Source organism: Balaenoptera acutorostrata, chromosome 19 (assembly GCF_949987535.1).
Source record: "Balaenoptera acutorostrata chromosome 19, mBalAcu1.1, whole genome shotgun sequence".
Taxonomy (NCBI): Eukaryota; Metazoa; Chordata; class Mammalia; order Artiodactyla; family Balaenopteridae; genus Balaenoptera; species Balaenoptera acutorostrata.
The window spans coordinates 57,293,825-57,314,631 of NC_080082.1; the positions used below are offsets into that span (position 1 = coordinate 57,293,825).

General features: G+C 48.8%; 1 protein-coding gene and 1 long non-coding RNA gene across 2 annotated transcripts in view; one reads left to right on the top strand and one right to left on the bottom strand.

Moving 5' to 3' along the window:
- Positions 1 to 15,998, top strand: part of HIF3A (hypoxia inducible factor 3 subunit alpha) — a 28,558-nt gene extending 12,560 nt beyond the window's left edge. The window contains exons 9-15 of the mRNA XM_007168169.2: positions 3,880 to 3,998; positions 4,976 to 5,166; positions 6,496 to 6,600; positions 10,500 to 10,771; positions 11,889 to 12,006; positions 13,394 to 13,475; positions 15,817 to 15,998. Of these exons, the coding sequence (XP_007168231.2) occupies positions 3,880 to 3,998; positions 4,976 to 5,166; positions 6,496 to 6,600; positions 10,500 to 10,771; positions 11,889 to 12,006; positions 13,394 to 13,475; positions 15,817 to 15,914 (985 nt within the window). The 3' untranslated portion in view covers positions 15,915 to 15,998. The remainder of the gene's footprint in view (positions 1 to 3,879; positions 3,999 to 4,975; positions 5,167 to 6,495; positions 6,601 to 10,499; positions 10,772 to 11,888; positions 12,007 to 13,393; positions 13,476 to 15,816) is intronic.
- On the bottom strand, positions 2,132 to 20,757 carry LOC103019061 (uncharacterized). Its single transcript, XR_449820.3, has 3 exons — positions 20,577 to 20,757; positions 9,936 to 10,154; positions 2,132 to 7,482 (listed from the first exon to the last, which is right to left on the bottom strand). It is a non-coding gene; the product is annotated as an uncharacterized LOC103019061 (long non-coding RNA).
- Positions 20,758 to 20,807: the final 50 nt, after the last annotated feature.

Here is a 20,807-nt window from a genome sequence, read left to right on the forward strand (position 1 = left end):
TTCCAGTTCCTCCACATCTTTGCCAGCATTTGTATTGTCTGTTTTTGTCTTGTTTTGTCTTCATTGGGTGACATTCTAATGGGTGTGTAGTGGTGAATCATAGTCTTTCCCCCGCTTCCATCATGCATCTTAGAAGTTTTTCACCATGACAACATTGTGACGAGGGCAGCAAATTATCACCTAAGACCGAGACTTACAGCTATTCTTTGAAGATTATCTTCCAGGACGTGGCATTCATTTCTAAAGCCATAGGAGTTTCCCTGGGTCTTTTTGATCAAGAACAGATTCTATTAGAAAACAGAGGTTGGTAACAGGAATATTCATATAAGTTTTCATACGCAAGAAAACAAGGCTGATCATCTTTGGAACGTTCTCTCCTTAACACCCTTTCAAATCAGAATCTTTGACTAACTCGTAGCCTTGGGAAGAAGTCTCCTCACTGTCAGAGCTAAGGAGAGGGGACCCGCCCCCATCTCTTCCGGCAAACTCCTTTTATTCATTATGAAGATTTGCCTTTTGATGGCCAGGCCCTGGAATTTCAATCTGGCGAGTTCAGTTTTACTGGCAGAAAATGGGTGAAGAAAGAATAGGTGTTTACTTAGTAACAGTGAGATAAGAAGCATATGGTATGAATCATGCTTAGTGCTGTGTACATACTGTGTGGCGTGCAGCTGCGTGGCTCTTTGTGCGTGCCCAGGTGCTGACACTTTGTAGAATCCATCCCTCCTCTTCCACACCTAAGCCTCCTTCCGTTGCAGTGAGCACCTGCTCCATAAAAATACAACTCACTTGCACGGGGCACTTACAACATTCCAGGCCCTGGGCTTTGTGCTCACAACCACCCCATGAGGTATAGCAATTATTTCGATCCCCATTTTTGAGGAGAGAAAACTGAGGACCAGAGAGGGGAAGTCATTTGCCTGATGTCACACAGCTAGTAAATGTCAGAGCTGGATTTTGATCCAAGGTTGGTCAGGAGGCTACACTAATAACTACCAAACCACACAATCTTATTTGCTCAAGCCAGAAACCTAGAAGTCTCTCCTGCATCCTTTTTCTCATCCCCTCCTATCCCCATCCACTCTATCTGCCTCTGGGGTAGATCTTGAGTTTGTTTCCCTTCTCTCTGTCTCCATGGCCACCACCATCTCACACCTTATTTATAGCATTAACCTCCTAACTGAGATCTAAAGCTGGTTTGGATTCCACTGATCACACAACTGCCGAGGTCAGGGGGCAGGTTCTGAAATACAAATTGGTTCATGTCTCTCCCCTGCTCAAAGCCCTTCTGTGGTTCTCCAGTATCCAGGAGAGAAAGCCCAAGAACCTTAACATGGCTCATCTGGCCCCGTGTGACCTGACTCCTGCATGCCTCCCCTTATCACTCCAAACTTCAGGACCTTTGCACATGCGGTTTCCTCTGGCAGGATGCTCCTCCCCCTTCCCTCCTCCTCTTTCTCCTGAATGATGCCCCCTCATCCTTCTGGTTTCAGCTCAGACATTACTTACTGAGAGACCCTTTCCTGAACCCCTACAGGAGGTCATATCTCCCCATTTTCCCTCCTGGTCCTGTCCTTTTGCTTCAGAGCAGTTAAAACCATTTGTAATTACTTATTTGTGTGTTTAACCAGGCCTTCTTCCTTGATTGCCCTTTTCAAAATTGCATATCTCCTTCTCCGCCTTTTTTTTCCCCTAATACTTACTGTCCTATAAAAGAGTGACATGGGAATTCCCTGGTGGTCCAGTGGTTAGGACTCTGCACTTTCACTGCTGAGGGCCTGGGTTTGATCCCAGATCAGGAAAGTAAAATCCCTCAAGCCAGCCCCACAGAAAAAAAAAAAAAAGTGTGACATGAGCCACATATGTTATTTTGAATTTTCTAATAGCCATTAAAAAAGTAAAAAGGGGGAAAGTGGGGGGTGAGGGGTGGGGGATGGGATGAATTGGGAGATTGGGATTGACATCTATACACTAATATGTATAAAATAGATAACTAATAAGAACCTGCTGTATAGCACAGGGAACTCTACGTCACTTCGCTGTGCAGTAGAAACTAACACAACATTGTAAAACAACTATACCCGCCCCCCCCCCAAAAAAGTAAAAAGAAACAGGTGAAATTAGTTTCAATAATACTTTATTAAATACAATAATATATCACATCAATAATACATTGTTAAATCAGTAATACATTATTAATTAATGTAATTAATAATACACTATTCAGTGTATTATACATTGTAATATAGGTATATGTGCGTGTATTCTAATACATCCAAAAATGTCATTTCAACATGTAATCAATATTAAAAATTATTAATGAGATATTTTAGATTCTTTTTCATACTCAATTTTTTCAATCTGGGGTGTATTTTATACTGACAGTACATCTCAATTCCAACCAGCCATGTTTCAAGTGCTTCATTAGTGGAAATATATATTTTGTAACTAGATAGATACATTTACCAACAAATAATATCTTTTATTGAAGGTCTGTCTTTTCCCACTAGCATTTAAGCCCCATGAGAGCAGGGAGTTTTGTCTGTCTTGTGGGCTGCTGAATCTCCAGCGCCTAGAACAGTGTCTGGCACACAGTAGTTGCTCAATAAACAATAATGGCAAATACTTACATAGAGCTCACCCCGTGCCAGGCACGGTTCTATGCATTTGACATACACTAACTCATTTAGGCCTCACAACAACCTGGGGAGGAGGTACTATTATTATTCCCTCTTTACAGGAGAGGAAAATGAGGCCCAGAGAGGTTCAGCCATATGCTCAAGGTCACACAGCTCATAAGTGGCGGAGCTGGAATTTGAACCCAGGCTGCTGGCTGCAGAGCCCTTGCTCTTAACCACTAAGTATTACTGGTTGTGTAGGAAATGTCTGTGGAATGAATGAACGCGTGCATTTCATGTGGCATGTATGCATATGTGTGAGCCCAAGTGTATAGAGCATGTGTGCATATCTGATGTATACACTTGGGCGTATATGGGAGTTCCTGTTTGTGCCTGTAAGTGCCGAGGGTGCATACACGTGTGACTGTGCGACGTTATGTTTTTCAAGAGGGGTGGGGTGGCTTTGGATCCAGCCTAAATTGGAATGTTTCCAGCTCAGAAGGGGTGGGTGAGGATGGGGAAGGGTCACAGCTTCTCAAAGAGCTGGTAGAAGGACCACCCACATTCTGACCTGGATATTGTTCTGCAAATGAGATGCAAATGAAGGTCTGGTCCTCCACCCCAGACCCATTCTCCAGGAGCCAATTTGCAGAGAGAACATTTGAGTTGCTTCTGCAGCTACAGACAGGGGAGGGAGGGGGCGGCAGGAAGGCGCGAGGGACATAAGGATGTATTTATAAATTCGTTCCCTTGAATGTGACAAATGCCTATGAATAGAAGCTTCATAAATAAAATCTCTTATTCATAAAAATATATCCCCATAAATTCTTCATATTTGGCAACATAAGAATATAGTAAGTACATATTCCTCATCAATACATTTATAAGAATGTATTTATAAGTAAATATCTATAAAGAGAATATTTAGTTCTCATGCCTTTCACTCTCCCTGCTCTCTGCCCCTCATGGCCCCTCAGTCTCTCCTCTCTCTCTCTCTCCCCAGGCTGTGCTAAATGCCAACTCTTTTTTTCTGCCTTTCCTTCCACAGAGGGAGCTGGGGAAGACACACTTCACTTTCTTTTCAATGCTATTATAATAAAAAGCATTCAACAAAATTTAAATCTTTAAAACAAGTCAATGTGGCAAAGTATTTTCTGCACAATGCCCACCAGCCCCCGGATGAGACTGCCCTCCTCTAACGGGACATCATATGTGGGGGCTGCTCCCTGACTCCAACTCCCCTTTCTGCCCTGTACCCCAGCCGGGTGGAAGAGACCGAAGTGGTGCTGTCCCTGGAGCAAACGGAGCGACACTCTCGCAGACACGTTCAGCGGGGCACCCCCTCTCAGAAGGATGCCCCTAATCCCGGTGACAGCCTTGGTATGGGGCAGGGCTGGGGCTGGGAGGGGTCGTGTCCCCAGGATGCTCGGAAGAAAGCCCAAGTGCCTTAATGCCACTCGCTTGGCCCTGTGTGACCTGCTTCCCTCCCCTTCTTACTCTCTGAGCCACACCAGCTTCCTTAGTGCTCTGGGAACAAACCAAACTCTTTCATGCCTCAGGGCCTTTGCACATGTAGTTTCTTCCGCCCAGAACGCCCTTCTCTCTTCCCTCTTCCCTCTTCTCCTCTGTCCCCAGGATGATTGCTTCAGTCTTGTTGCTCTCTGCTCTGAATCCTGCTGTGGCTTCCAATCGCCCCCACTTTCCATTTGTTCCGTGCTCCCACTTCACTGTTCTTTGGCTTCCGGTAATCTTGACCCTTCCACGTCTGGCTCCTTTCTACCTCTTCCTTGTCCTCTGCTTAACACCCCACCCCCTCCAATCCTGGATGGATGAGCTTCCCTCCCTGTTTGTTCTTCAGGGCCTCGCCGTCTCCAAACTGGTGCTGGCAACCCATGCTCCTGGGTGTGGTAATGAGGTCCCCCATATCCTTTCCTTTTCTGGCTTAGAACTGGCTCGGGACCACATCTTGACCTCCAGGGACCTTAGAATCTCCTTGAGGATCATGGGCCAGTCTTTTCTCCTAACATGACAGCCCCCCAGGCTGAATGTTATTCTGTGCCACCGGAGAACCGGGTCAGTCACGTGCCATGGTCCAGCCATGTCAATTTTAAATATTAAAACATTTCCCCACCATTGGGCAATTGCTACAGTCTCCAGCCTACTGTGTGCCCTCACCCCATGTTAGCCCCTCCAGGGCAACTGAAGGGACAGCAGGAGTTCTCCAGGACTCAGCAGCGCTGTGAACGGGGTCTATGCTGATGACCTAGTCAGCTATGCTCCCGGGGGTTGACAGAGGGCTCTGCCCCTCAGCCCTGGGTGACCATCCTGTGTCCTCCCCATCTTGATGTGTCCTGCAGACACCTCTGGTCCCCGGATCCTAGCCTTCCTGCACCCCCCTGCCCTGAGTGAGGCCGCCCTGGCCGCTGACCCCCGTCGTTTCTGTAGCCCTGACCTCCGTCGCCTCCTGGCACCGATCCTGGATGGGACTTCAGTAGCCGCTACCCCCAGCGCACCCCCAGCCCCACGACGCCCCCGAAGTCCTCTTCCGGTAAGCAGTCCCCTCCACTTCAGCCCTCAGGATCTAGGCTGTTCTGGCCTTCGGCTTGAACCTTGCTATTCTCTGGGCCTCAGTTTCTCCATCTATGTAGTGGAAAGGCTGGGATGACATGGAGTCGGGGGTTCCTTCAAGACCTAGATTCCAGATTCTTCAACTGTTATCTGGACCAAAACCTAGGATGTTTGGGACTGGCATGGGTGATCCCCTCATTGCTTGTGACCAAGCATCCAGGTTTTCTGAAGTTTGAATTCAGAGAGTCCAGAATGTCTAATGTCTTAAACTGCACAAACCTGGATTCAAATCCTGACTCTGCCATTTATAGGTGTGTTACCCTGGACACGTGGGGCCTCGGTTTCTTCACCTGCAAAATTCAGATAATAGCAAGTAGCCACCTCACTGGTTATTGTGAGGGTTCAACGAAATCATTCATGAGAAGCACGTAGTAAAGGCTTCAAGAGACCATAATGGTTACTGTTTTTACTTAAGGGTCCAGATAGTCTGACCTTTGACTCAGGGGTCCATATTATCTGGTCTTGACTTTCCTTATTCCCACCTTTGTGACCCCCCGCCCCAAAATATCTTCTCTCCACCGGAGAAATAGACTGTGACCTTTGACCTCACCCTTTACCCTTGGGAAGCTGGACTGGGCATTGTTTGCCTCCAGACTCCAAGACATTTAACCCCAGAGGGCCAGAATATCTTGGCCTCAGGCTTTGGTCTTTCGAACCTTTGATGTTTGCTCTGTCAATCTACACCCAGAGGGACTTCCTTGGTGGCGCAGTGGTTAAGAATCCGCCTGCCAATGCAGGGGACACTGGTTCGAGCCCTGGTCCGGGAAGATCCCACATGCAGCGGAGCAACTAAGCCCGTTCCTCACAACTACTGAGCCTGTGCTCTAGAACCCCTGCACCACAACTACTGAGCCCACGTGCCGCAACTACTGAAGCCCGCTCCCCTAGAGCCCGTGCTCCGCAACAAGAGAAGCCACCACAATGAGAAGCCCGCGCACCGCAATGAAGTGTAGCCCCCGCTCGCCGCAACTAGAGAAAGCCCGCATGCAGCAACGAAGACTCAACATAGCCAAAAATAAATAAAATAAGATAAATAAATTTATATATAAAAAAAATTTATGCCCAGGCACTCAGACTTTTGAACACCCAGGTGCAGAAACTCACATTTGCTATTTGACCCCTTTGGTGTCCCAGCTGTCTGACATTTGACCTTCACTTCTACCCCTGAGCTCAAATGTTTAGACTGCCTTACTGCTTAACATCTCCCAGGCTCAAGATTTCCTTAAGTCTCTATTCTCTCTCCCCACAGGCTGATCTCCCAGATGAACTACTTGTGGATGTGGAGAATGCACACAAACTCTTTGCCTCTGGGAAAGACCTTGAGGCAGTGGAGACAGATCTAGATATAGCTCAGGTAAGGGCTGGCATGGAAGGAACAGTCTTTACCTCTGGGTTCTGGGTGACATATCTAAGTTTTAGAGAAGGATGGTGGAATGGTTAAGGGGATGAGTGGATGGATGGACAGATGGGTCATTGAATTCACTAGGTGGATGATGGTAGAGAGATGGATGGATAATGCTTAGGTATTTGGATGGATGGATGGATGGATGATGTATGTTTGGATGGGTAGCTGGATAGATAGACCGTTGGATGGATGATAGATGGATAATGTTTGGATGATTGATGGTCTGGAGAGATAAATGACAGTGGCATGGATGTATTAGCTATATATCACTGTGTAACAAATTACCCCAAAACTCAGTACCTTCAAACAAACATTTATGGGACTTCCCTGGCAGTCCAGTAGTTGAGACCTCGCCTTCCAATGCAGGGGGTGCAGGTTCAATCCCTGGTCGGGGAGCTAAGATCCCACATGCCTCAGGGCCAAAAAACCAAAACATAAAACAGATGCAATATTGCTACATATTCAATAAAGACTTTAAAAATGGTCCACATCAAGAAAAAAAAAAACTTAAAAAAATAAAAACCCAAACATTTATTATGTCACACAATTTCTGAGAATCAGGAATCTGGGAGCAGCTTAGCTGGATGGTTTTTTCTGAGTCTCTCATGAGGTTGAAGTCAAGCTCTCAGGCAGGGCCGTAGTCATCTGGGGCTAGAGGATTCAATTCCAAACTCACACACGCGGTTGTTGGCAGGCCTCAGTCCCGCACTGGCTTTGGCTGGAGGCCTCAGCTCCTCACCATGCGGGCCTGCATAGAGGCTGCCTAAGCGTCCTCACAACATGGCAGCTGGCTTCCCCCAAGGCAAGTAATCCAAGAGACAGAGAGTGAACCTAAGACAGAAGATGCAGTCTTTTATAACCTAATCTCAGAAGTGACATACCATCGCTTCTGCTGTATTGTATTGGTCCTACAGACCAACCCTGGTACAATGTGGAAGGCAGCCACGAACAAGTGGGAACACCAAAAGGCAAGGACCATTGGGATTTATGTCTCTCCTTCACGCAAAACTCACTCACCCCCTCCCAAGTCCCCCAAAGTCTCTTCCCACTACACCATCAACTTTAAGTCCAGAATCTCGTCACCTCAGTCAGGTCTGGGTGTGGCAAAGCACCTCAAATACAGTTCCTCTCAATCTGTTGGTCTGTGAACTAAAGAGACAAGTTGTCTGCCACCCACATACCCAACATCCAGTGATGGAACAGGCAGAGGATAACTGCCAAAAACACTCCTATTCAAAAAAAAAAAGGGGAAAGGAGAGCACACAGGTATCACTGGTCCACAGCAGTTTTGAAATCCAGTTGGGCAAATATCAAAAGTTCCTTGGTCAGAACCCATTCTGACTCAAAAACATCCCAGGAGCTTTTCTCCATGGTTCTTGGCTCCACCCTCTGGGCTCTTGGCAATTCACTCTGAGTCATCCTTCCTTTTTCATAAAAAGGTAACATGTATTTGCAGCTGAGTGGTTTTCGTAACCTGCTTCCTGCTTTTAGAACTTTAATGGCCCAAAGGTCTCTTTTCATTTTGTACCATCTTTGTCCCTTTCAGGCCAAGCTGGCAATGCTTCTGTGCATATAATTCTCTTAAAAAGCAAAAAGCAAAAAACTTTGTATGTCTTAAATGAATCTCTTTGGAGTTCACTCCACTAGACAAAAGCCATACCCACAAATCTCTGAGATAAACCCTTCTCTACCTCGGGCTTCTGTTGAGATGGCTGAGTGACAGTGCCCTGAGGTTTAATAGAAGCCCTATTGTTTGATTGAGAAGACCTATGAGACACATCCTTAAACCCTAGAGTACCTTTTGTCTGACTGAGGATATTCTAGGCACCACCTTTTGTCTTTCTGAGGTCTTAACAAGGAATTTTATAAACGCACCCTGGGCTTAATCTTTAGACCATGCTTTCCCGAGAGTGCCCTTCTTTGCTCAGAAACTATTTCTTAATTTTAGCATCACTTGCCATCTGGGGAATTCCCAGAGTCAGCCAAACCCAAGGGGAGGGGCACAATCCTCCAGACTGTCAAGTCTGCCCAAGACTTCTGACGTCAGCCACAAGTTTGGGGGTCCCCAGGGCTACCCTCACTTCAGAGCAGCTGCCTACAAATTCAGAGATTCTCATGGGCTCCCTCAGGTTTTATAATTTACTAGAACTAGTCATAAAACTAAGGAAAGCACTGTATTTATGATTACAGTCTTATTATAGCAAAAGAATATTATAGCCAAAGGAAGAAATTCATAGGGTGGAATCTGGGACTGGGAAAGTCCCAAGTTCAAAGCTTTCATGTCCCCAGGGATGGTATTACCCTCCTGGCATTGATGTGTGGAAACATGCATATCGAATACTGCCAGTCCCAGAAGCTCACCCCAGCTTTGGTCTCCAGAGTTTTTATTGAGGTTTCACTGTGTAGGCATGATCAACTGAGTTATTGCCAATGTAGTTGAATTCCACCTCCATCTCCACCTTCCCCAGCACACACACACATTTTCCTTGGAGGTCAGGCTGATTTCACGTGGCCCAAAGCCCCAGCCCTCAAATCCCATGGTTGGCCTTTCTGGCATGGATTGTCCCCGTCCTGAGTTGTCTTGTCAGAATAAACTATCAGGTGTGGTCCAAGGGGTCCATCATGAGTAGCCAAGACACACCCACCTATCACTTGGCAAATTCCAAGGGTTTAGATGTCACCTCCCAGGAGCCAGGACAAAGGCCGAACCTCTTTTTGGGTAAAATTCTTCAGTACACAGGGAGGTTCAGAATTTTCAAGCCCTTCAAGCCCCAGCTCCTTCCTGTTTAACATTTCTTCCTTTATCTTTTCTCTCCCTTTGCCTTTTACTCCAAGTAAGCAAGAAGAAATCAGGCAGCCCCTTCAACACTTTGGCTGGAAATCTCCTTAGCTGGATCACCCAGCTTACTAGTTACATTTTCTACTTTCCACAAAAGTGCAGGTGACAGTGTTGCTAAACTTTCAGCCACTTCCCAGCAAAAACCTTTCCTCCAGCTTCGGATAACGTGTTCCTCACTTGCCTTCAAGCCCTCAGTGGCAGGCTCCTCATGGTTCAAATTTTGACCAATGCCTTGTTCAAGGCAATCTAGGCCTCCTCTAACGGGCCCTTCAAAGTCCTTCCAGCCCTTGCTCACTGCCCAGTGCAAAAGCCACTCTCCCATTTTAGGTTTTTGTTACAGCCACACCCCACACTCCTTATCAAAATCTTATTTGCTATCTATTTCTGGATAACAAATTACTGTAAAACTTCGAAGGTTAATACAAGCGTGTATTACTTCATATACCTTCTGAGGGTCAGGGGTTTGGGAGTCACTTAGCTGGGTGGCTTTTGCTCAGGGTCTCTCATGAGGTTGCAGTCAAGATGTCACGCAGGGTTGCAGTCATCTGAAGGCTTGACTGGGACTAGAAGATCCACTTCCGAGATCCCTCTCTTGGCTGTTGGCAAGAGGTCTGTTTCTTGCCTTGTGGGCCTCTCCAGAGGGCTCCCCTCAAGAGCCAGTGACCTGAGAGAGAGAGAGCACAGCAACAACGGAAGCCACAGTATCATTACAACCTAATGTTGGAAGTCACACACCATCATCTCCTCAATATCCTATTGTTACCAGGTCAGCCCTAGTCACCATAGTAGGGGACTAAACTAGGGTGTGAAAACCAAGAGGTGAGGATCCTTGGGGGCCATCTTGGCAACTGGCTACCACAGAGTCCTTCTACCCATTTTACAGATGAGGAAACTGAGGCTCAGACTCTTGACCTCAGGCACACAACTCAGAAGTGGTGGAGCTGGGACTCTAGCCCGGGCCCACCCAAGGCCAAGGCTCATGCTCTTAACTCCCTCCTGCCCTCCGCAGGACGTCGATGCTCTGGACTTGGAGATGCTGGCCCCCTACATCTCCATGGATGATGACTTCCAGCTCAACTCCAGTGAGCAGCTACCCAGGGCCTACCACAGACCTCCAGGGGCTGTTCCCCGGCCCCGTGCACGGAGCTTCCACGGCATGTCGCCCCCAACCCCTGAGCCCTCCCTGCTGCCCCGCTGGGGGAGTGACCCCCGGCTGAGCTGTTCCAGCCCCTCCAGAGGGGACCCCTCAGCATCCTCCCCCATGGCTGGGGCTCGGAAGAGGTGAGCCACAGTAGAGGTGGGATGTAAAGAAGCGTAGAGGGAATTCCCTGGCGGTCCAGTGGTTAGGACTCCGTGCTTTGACTGCTGAGGGTGTGGGTTCAATCCCTGGTCGGGGAACTAAGATCCTGTGAGCAGTGGCGTGGCAAAAAAAAAAAAAAAAAAAAAGTGTAGAGAAGGTCCCTGACCCCATCTCTCTCCTGCCTCCTACTTCAGCCTCATCCCTTATTATTCCTTCTACCCTGACGTCTGCTCCAGCCAGGCCCTCAGTGTCCCCAGCACATGTCATGTTTGTTTCAAACTTTATGTCTTTGCCTAGGCTGTGCCTTCCTTCTGGAGTGCCCTCCACTGTTCTCATTGTTTATCCAAATCCCACCAGTCAACCACGGCCCTCTCCTTTAGAATATATTTCTATCTGGCCTAGTAACAATTTTTGTCATAGTGAAGAGGACATTGCCATGGTGTCAGAGAAACTGCCTAGAACTAAGTTCCCTAACACCTTTGAGTATCTGTTGAAAGCCATGGACCCTTCCCCAGAAGATTTACACACACATATAGACACATGATTTCGCATATAATTTCAGAGGATCCACGTCCCCCTTCCAAAGATGTTACACTACTAATACTCAAGTTTTTGCTCTCCAAATTGTAGGCATGTGCCCATTTAGGCTCCAGGGTGCTCTCGTTACTATCCTTATAAGGCTTTCATGGATACATCTCATTATTTTCCAAGGCTTTCAGTTTGGAGCTGGATATACAGTGGGTGCCTAATAAAGATTTGTGAAGTGAGAGAGGGAGGAAATTAGTGAATATAGTAGTTGGATGGATGGATGGATGGATGGATGGGGGAGTGGGTGGCTGAGTGGATGGATAGATAGGTGGACGCATGGAAGGATAGATGGATGGTGGTTGTATAGGTGGGTGGGTGGGTGATGGATCACTGGGTAGATGAATGGGAAGATGGATTTGCAGATGGATGAATGGATGGATTGGTGGCTGTATGAGTAAAGGAATAAATAGGTGCTTGGGGGAGTGAATGAACGCTCATCACCTGCTCACACTGGTGCCCAAACCTGCCCAGGTTTGCTGGGTTCTGAGATTCTTGCCTGTCTTCCTCCAGGGCCCTGGCCCAGAGCTCAGAGGACGAGGCAGAGGGGGTGGAGCTGCTGGGAGTGAGACCCCCCAAACGATCCCCCAGCCCAGAACCCGGAAACTTCCTGCTGCCTCCCCTCAGCCTGGTATGTATGGGGATTCGTGGGATTCTCTGGCCCTCAGAACCCAGCAGGCTTAAACCTAGTTTTTATAGATGGAAAAACAAGAGAGGCAGGGCCTGGCTGAAGGTCAAATGGACGGTCAGCCATCCAGCTAGGGCTAGGACCTTGATCTGCTGGTTCAGGCAACAGGTATCGAAGGGCTTTGCAAATAGACGTAAGTTGGTGGTAAGTGCTAAGAAGAAAAAATAAGCAGGGTAAGGGGAGAAAAGACAAGGGTGAATATCTCTAGGAATCTTCTCTGCTCCCATGGAACACTCCCTCCCAAACCTAGCACAGGTCTTGGCCTTGGATTATTAGTGTAGCTTTAAGAGTACAGACCCTAGAGTCAGACTGACTTGGGTTCGAGTCCCAGGTCCGTCACTCAGTAACTGTGAGACCTTGGGTTGGTGACGTCACCACTCTCAGCCTCAGTCTCCTCATCTGGGAAGTAGCAGATAGTTACATTTCATAGGACTGGCCTGAGACGTAATGAAATCAGGCCCTTAGCAGCTCCTTAGTGGGCTACTGATAAATGGGCGTATAAAAGCCAACCAAGCAAGAGAGCACCTCGGGCTCCTCACTCTGAACAGGGCTGTTTGAACATGAGAGTATGGTTGGTAATATCAACAGCTCCTATTTATTGAGTGCCTACCACGTGCCAGACGCTGACTGCACAAAGTGCCTTGCATGATTATTCAATCCCTACAGCCACTCTTGAAATATTATCATTATTATTATTATTCACATTTACATACAAGAGGGTAAGCAACTGCATCAGTCAGAGACTGGACAGGAAACAGAGAACATGTTCAAATGGGGTGTTGAGGAGAATTTAGTAACAGGACTGTTGGCAAAGGTGTAGGCATCACCCCGGGGCTAGCAACACCATCCCTAGCCTGAAGGCACAGGGCAGGGGGGTGGTCACTAGATCCTGGAGAGAGTAGGGTCCACCTTGTAAGAGCTGAAACCTTCCGTGGAGGGACACAGCCAACCCAAGATGACCCAGCAGGGAAGCAGCTAGAAGATCAAATACCCCTTGTCTTCCTCCTCCCACCTGCTGGTATCTCCCATCATGTGAACCTCAAAGGAACACACAGAGCAAGGTTGCATGTTGATGGAGTCAACATGTGACACGCACAGGTCAGCCCGCTGGGGCACCGAAGAAGGGGAGAACAAGGCTCTGGAGGGACCCACGGAGGACGTCTGCGACAGTGACTCACCCAAATTCACAGCCAATAAGCGGCCACTGAACACCACAGTGCCCGTAACCACTGCCCCATCCTGCCTCCTTGGATATGGTGGTGATGATGATGATGGTGATGATGGTGATGAGGATGATGATGATGATGGCGGCTTTGTCTGTGTCCCCTAGAGTTTCCTTCTGACAGGAGGACCAGCCCCAGGGAGCCAGCAGGATCCCAGCACCCACCTCCTAGAACTGAATGAGCCCCTGGGTGAGTAGCAACCTGGGTAGACAGAGAGGCTCTGGGTCCCCATCTCCTGTGGGAGGTGCCTTAGATGGCTGAGAGAGGGTGGGGTGAGTCTGAGGCTGGTGGGGGGCTGTCCGTGCCTGGACATGACCTTAGTGGAAACAGGCAGCCCCTCCCTCTTCTCAGGGACATGGTGGGAGGAAAGAGAGGCCCTGAGGGAGGCAGGGGCTGGCCAAAGCTGTCCCTTGAGGTGGAAGCCGAGCCCGGGCCCGAGTCTAGGTCTCCCCAAGCCTGTGTCTGATTGTCCCTTGGTCATTCCCAGCTGTGTGGCTTTGGGAGATAGTTTCTGCTTCTGGAGTCTCGGTTTCCCCCTTCTTGTCAGTGGGGCGCCTATTTTCTGTAAGGAAAAACCCCAGTGAACTTTTTGGCCCACCCAATATAAGAGTTCATACTTTAAGGAGATGTTTTGAGGACTTGTGGAGATGTTGCCCAGGAAGAGCTTAGCACGAGACCTGTTTCACAATAAACGCTCAAGAAATGTCGCCCTTGAGGTGATGCTGGTCCCAGAACACCGCCCCCTGCCCCGCAACCCCGCAGAGTATGAGACAAGCTGCTTTGTCTGTGCTGCTGTCATCACCTTCCAGCACAACTATGAACAGCCATAGCTCCACCTGAAACCTGCAGGCATTGGCCATGAGGGAGCTTTCCAAAGCACGAATCTGACCCTGGCCTTCCTCTGCTCAGAGCTCTTCTATGCCTCCCTGGCGCCCTTCAGAGAAAGATCAAGCCCCTCATCTTGGACTCCAGTCTCTGCGGGGTCTGACTGTTGCCTCGTCTCACACTGCACTCCGCTTCACATCCTCCGTTTCAGCCACAGTCACTATCCTTTAATTCATTCTTTCCTTCATGTGTGTAGCAAATATTCACTAAACACACAGTAAGTGCCAGGCACTGTCCTAAGAGCTGAAGACAAAACTGGGAACAAAACACACGGAAACCCCTGCCCTCACAGAGCTGACATGCTAGTGAGGGAGACAGTCCAGAACAAAGAAACAAATGCAGTAAAGAGTACACGTGATGAAAAATAGTGCTACTTGGGAAAATAATGTGTGCAGAGGAAAAAGGAGTTCTGCGGTGGGGGGATTTCCATTTTAAACAGTATGATTAGGGGTGGTCTCATGGAGAAGGTGCCATCTGAACAAAGACCTGAAGGAGGTGAGGGAGTGAGTTGTGACAATTTCTGGGGTAAGAGCATCCCAGGCAGAGGGAACAGCGAATGCAAAGGTCCTGAGGTGGGAGTGTATCTGTCTTCTATGGGGAAAAATCGGGCCAGTGTGGCTAAAGCACAGAGAAGAGAGGAGAGAAGCAGATTCCACAGGGCCACTGTGGGGCATTGTGAGGACTTTGAAGTCATCTTGCTTGAGGAGGCTGCCTCAGGGCCTTTGCATATGCTGATCCCTCTGCCTGGAATGCTTTTCCCTCCAATCTTTGTCTAATTACCACATCCTTTAGATCTCAGATCAAATACGACTCCCTCCACAGAGCCGTCCCTCATTTCCCAAGCTATGGTTTGAAACACTCATCACAATCTACATTCACATAGGAGTTTGTAACATTATTTTATTACTGTCTGTCTACTCCTCACAGGGCAGAGGCCTGGCCTGTCTTGGTCATTGTGCTTCACTGTGTGTGCAAGGCTGGGCAGTGGCTGGGCACAGAGCAGGGCCTCAGTACATATTTGTAAATGAAGAGCTAACGTTTATCTAGAGCTCTTTCTGTGCCAAGCTTTGTGCTAAATCTGTTATGTACATGATCCAACTGACGCCCCTCACTGGAATGTCAGCCCCACGAGGGCAGGAAGTTTCATTTGTCCTGTTCACTACTGTGTCCCCAGTGCCTGGCACACAGTAGGTGCTCAACAAATATTTTTTGAATGAGTGAATTCTCATGAATGAAGTAGGTCTAAGTATCCCTGTTTCCCAGATGACCACAGCTCACTGGGCGCTGTTCAAAGCACTTTACGTGGATTCACTCATTTACTCCTCACTGACAGCCCTGTGGGAGGCAGGGGAGGTATTGTTGTTAGCCCATTTTACAGGTGAGGTAACTGAGGCACAGAGAGGTAAAGTCACCTGTCCCAGTTCATACAGCAAGTAAATAGCAGAGCCTGGATTCAAACTCAGGTGGCATCTGGCTCCAGGCTTCTTAACATCTGGACACCCGAGATTCAGAGAACAGCACTTGCCTAAGATTTCATTCCTATTTGAATCCGGGCACGCCTGCCTCACCAGCCATGCTTTTAACTGTCTGAAGACGGGTTGGGGTGACAACTCCCCACTGGTTTACCTTCCATCTTCCCCCACAGGCCTGGGCCCCTCCCTGCGCTCTCTCTACCCGGACGAGGACACCACCCAGCCCAGGAGCCACTTTCAGCCAGCGGCAGGCTTGGCCCAGGCCAACTGAGCCAGGTCCTCTTCCCATCTCCCTTCTCCCCCCCACCAAGAAAGGACGTCAGTCATACTCCAAGCCGGCAGCCAATGCACAGGATGGAGGTGCCGGGAGAGGGGTTCCCTCTCTCCTCTCGGTGACCCCCGCCCGCCTCAGGCCTACCTCAGTCCCCACCCCTCTGCCCCACCCCCACTGTCTGGGGGTGCTCCGGGGTGGTCTCAGCTCAGTGACCTCTGGGAGGGGGTCCCTGGCCCTCTCCTGCTTCTCTCAGGACTTCCCTTGGGGTTCTCAGTACCGGTTACCTCATCCTTTTCTCCAATTCTCTTGGCTTTATTTTCGGTAATTAGGGGTGGGGGAGTTTGGGGCTCAGACCTGCATTTCTGGGCTTGGGGGAGTATTGATAACCATAAGCACCTTGCTTTCTATCCATCTTTCTTTCATTCTTAATTTTATTTTTGTTGCTTTCATGATATGTTTTTCATCGCTACAAACTGCCTGGGGTCCATAAGAATGTGGGACTCTGATCTCCCCACCAACTCAGGTGTCAATGGGGACGGGAGGCCTCTGGGCCAGACCTCACCCCCGGCGACTCCTGATTGAGCCCTTAGCCTCCCAAGCGGCCACCCAGCTCTGCCCACCCCTCCGCTCTGGACTTCTGCTGGCTCCTGCCTGACCTGGACCCCGACTCCATAGGTGGTCTTCCTATCCCAGGTGTAGCTTCCAGACCATACCACCTCCAACCCTTTCTGGTTCTAGACCACACAGCTTTCGACCTACTCTGGTTCTAGACTGTGCCACTCCCGGCCTTCTCTGGTTCTAGGCTGCAAAACCCCCAACGTGGTCTGGTTTAGACCTTGCATCCTCCAAACCGCTGTGATTCCAGATCTCACCGTCTTCAGCTTTTTCTCGTTCTGGACCTCACAATCTCCAGCTCTATCTTTCTACTTCACGCTCTCCAAAGTTGTCTGGTTCTAGGCCTCACAACCTCCAACTCCCTCAGGCCTAGGACCACCAGAATCCTCTGGCTCTAGAACTCACTCTCTGCCTTCCTCTGGTTCTAGAGCTCTCCCCACAGACCTCCCTTGTTCTCAATGGCGCACTTTCCCACTCCTGCTGATTCCAGCTCTTACAACCAGATTTCTTCTGATGTTGGAACCCCACATCCCCAAGCTTGGAATTGGTTCTAGTCTTCCTGATCTGTAATGCATTTCGTTCCAAATCTAGACTTTGTAATGTCTCAATCATTTTGATTCATGATGCCCAGCTCATCCCTTTTCAACTCTACGCTCGAGACTTGCTTCTCCCGTCAAAAAGAAGTAAAATGGGTTTCATGTCTTGACCTTATAACCAGTACTTTCAGAACCAGACACAATGTTCCAGTTCTCTTTTGCTCTCGACCTCATCATCGCTACCACTGACTGGTCCTGGACTATACAACCTTTACACTTTGCAATTTCCAGGGCCCTCTGATTCCAGATCTGATGATCTCCCTTTCTTCTGGTTCTAGTAATGGGCTTCAAATGTCTTCTGATTCCAGACCTCGTCCTATAAATTTCCTTGGTTCTAGACCTCACAATCTCCAATTCCCCCTTATTCCACATCTTATGACTCCAAACTACCATGCATCTAGAACTCAGCCTTCAAACATCTTCTGATTACAGACCTTGCCTTATAAATTTTTCTGGTTCTAGACCTTACAGCTTTAAATTCCTGATTCTAGACCTTACAACTCCCAAATCCCTCTGGTGCTAGAACTTGGTCTTCAGACTTTTTCAAATTCTAGTCCTTACTCTGTATCTCTGGTTCTAGACCTCACAGCGTCCAAGTGCCTCTGATTTCAGATCCAAATTCTTCTGGCTCTAGAACTCAGCCTCCAAAGGCTTCTGATTTTAGAATCTGGACCTTGCCCTGTAGATTCCTCTAGGTCTGAATCTTAAGACCTCTGACTCCCTCACTCCAGACCCCACCCTCCTAACTCTATTCTGGGCTTCCCGCCCAACTCAACTTGCTCTAATTACTGCTCTCTGCCTTAAGTCTTCCCATTCCAGATCCCTACCCTCCAGGTCCTTGAGCTAATGGACTTCATGCTCAAGCCTCTCCATTCTCAGTCTCATATCCCTAAAAGTTCTCTGTCCTAGAACCCCCTCCCTCCCCACCTCAGCCCTCCAGATATGTACTTACTTTTACTTAACCCCAGGTATCTGGGGAACCTGGGGCTCCCTCACAATCCAGGTGACTTCCCCAGCCGCACAGGCACACGCACAGCCCTATCTGCATATCATGGGGTGGGGAGAGAGGCCAGGACTCCTCAGTACTCCACCACCACCTATGTGTCCCCGTCCCCTTCCCCCAACCTTCTTTCGACGATGGTGCTATTCTTGGTCTCCCACAGGAAAAGGCCTCCCTCTCTCAACCCAATTCACCCCCTTTATGGAAGGCACTTCTCACTGTTTTGTAAAGGGATGGCCTGTCCAGATCGGTGCTATGAGGGGAAGGGTCTGACCCCTCCCTCTCTCAGGGGGTGACCTAGGCCCTCTATGGAGGGAACTGTGTGGGCTGGGGGAGGGGAGGGGACTGGACCAGCCATGCTGGCTCTGAAACCCACTGATCTCTAAACCCCCATAAAGATCTCACCTTGGTAGGCACCAGAGCTCTGTGTGTTGACTCATCTGTGGGGTCGCTTCATGGGGTGTGGGTGCACCGGATGACTGGGTGTCCACGTCACTTTGTGATACAGGTCTATGTAACGTTGTGTGTCTGGTGATGTTTTCGTTCTGTGTGGGTCATTGTGACATAATTCTGTGAACCTGTGTATGGGGAGGGTTGTAATTCCTCCTACATGTGTTCGTGTCTGGGTGAAATGATTCAGCCTTATGTGTGTTTCTCATTACTTTGGATTTCTGTGTTCCTGAGTGTAGGAGGCATTGCGATTTTTCTTTTTTTTTTGGTACCTGTGTGTTGTCTGTGTGGTGGTGTGATTCTGGATGCACGTATGGGGCTGTTTGACAGTATAATTCTGTGTACTGATGTCTGTCTGTGTGACATGATTCTCTGTACTTGAGTGTGTGTGTGTGCGCACGGGCACGTGCAAAAGAGAGATTGTGTGTCTACAGATTCATGTGTGGACGGGTGTGCTGTTCTATCATGTCACCCTCATAAACCCTCTCCTATGTTCCACAAAGTAATCTTTTCAAAGGAAGAAAACCACTTTTAGGGATTCCCTGGTGGTCCAGTGGTTAGGACTTGGCACTTTCACTGCCATTGCCCGGGTTCAATCCCTGCTTGGGGTGAACTAAGATCCCGCAAGCCACACGGTGTGTCAAAAAATAAATAAATAAATAAAAATTTAAAAAAAGAAAGCCACTTTTAAGCCTTCGCACTTGCTGTTCCTTCTGCCTTAAATGCCTTTTTCTCTTCTCCCCTCTCTTCACCTGATTATCTCCTACTCATACGTTAGATCTTGGTTCAGACAACCCCTCCTCCAAGAAGTCTTCCCTGCCTACCTCAGCTGGGTGAGGTCCTCCCACAACCTCCTGAGAGCTGCCCGCCCCCCCCCGCCCCCACCCCATCAGCTCTAGGTACTCTGTCCCACTTTGAGTACTTATAACGGAGTGGATATAAAAAGTACGTACACTGTGGCAGGCCCTCTGTCACTTTACTTACGTGATCTTATCAAACTCTCCTCTAATCCTATACAATAGACAGTTATTATCCCCATTTTGCAGAGAATGAAACTGAGGTTCAAAGAGGACGATCACTTGCCCGAGGTCACACAGCAGGGAAGGGCTGTGCTGGACTGGAATCCAGGATTCAAATCCATTATGGCATTCTTCCCACACACACCAAAAAAAAAAAAAAAAAACTCAAAAATCTAACCCACAGCGTAGGCTCTGGAGCATACAGGAACAGTAGAGTAGGAATTAAGAGCACAGGAATTAGGTGGGACAGGTTCAAGTTCTGGCTCTGCCACTTTCTTATTGTATGACCTTGGGCAAATACGTTGACCTCTGCAAATCTCAGTGTACTTATCTGTAAAATGGAGATGATACTAGTATTTACCTTCTCGGGTGATTGTTGGATGTGGTAGGGTCAGATTGCCAGGACAAGAAGTTTTGGGGGTGGGATAGCTCGTGCTATCCCCAGGAGGGGCGCCAGAGCGGAGCCTTAAAGGATTTAGTGCTACAGTTCGGTATTGAGTAGCTGTGGGTTTAGGAAGGATAGTCTGGAACGGTGTACAGTGAATGAAGATTGGGGATAGGAGTGGCATCTGGAGATGTTGCCTGAGGCTAAACTATTCAGGGTCTCTTAGGTCATCAGAAAAAGTCTGGGTTTTCTCCTAAGGGCACTGAGGAGCCATGGAAGGCTGGTGACTGGGGGGTGAGGAAGGAGAAAGGAAATGGTGCAACAAACTTCTAACCCTAGCTCAGGGCTAGGGGATCCAGGGCACCTTTAATTAATAACTTAGAAACACTGGCCCTTTCTGGTGTTGGTTTGAGAAACCGCCCATTTTTCAGAGAGGGGTAAGTGAGGCCCTAGAGAGGAAGGGAAGATTTCTTTGTTTAAGGTCACGCAGGTAAAGTGACAGAAGGGCTGGACCCCCGGCTCCGGTTCCGCGTTGGGCATGGTGCTGCCTCGCAGAAAAGCCACACCCACCAGCAGCATTCGCAACCCACCTACCAACGGGAGAAGACGGCAGGGAAATCCCACTTTAAGACCCCGAGAAACTTCTGCAGCTCGGAACACGGAACTTTGGGAGCCGGGGCCACGCCGGGACTTTTTTGCCCGCGCGCCCCTTTTCGCCTTCCCCATTGGCTCATGCTAGGAAGGGCGCCGTCAGGGGGCCCTCTGGTCACCTTCTCCGCGCGCTCTACGGCTAAAGCGCCCTGCGCAGGCGCGCGAAGGGAGCCT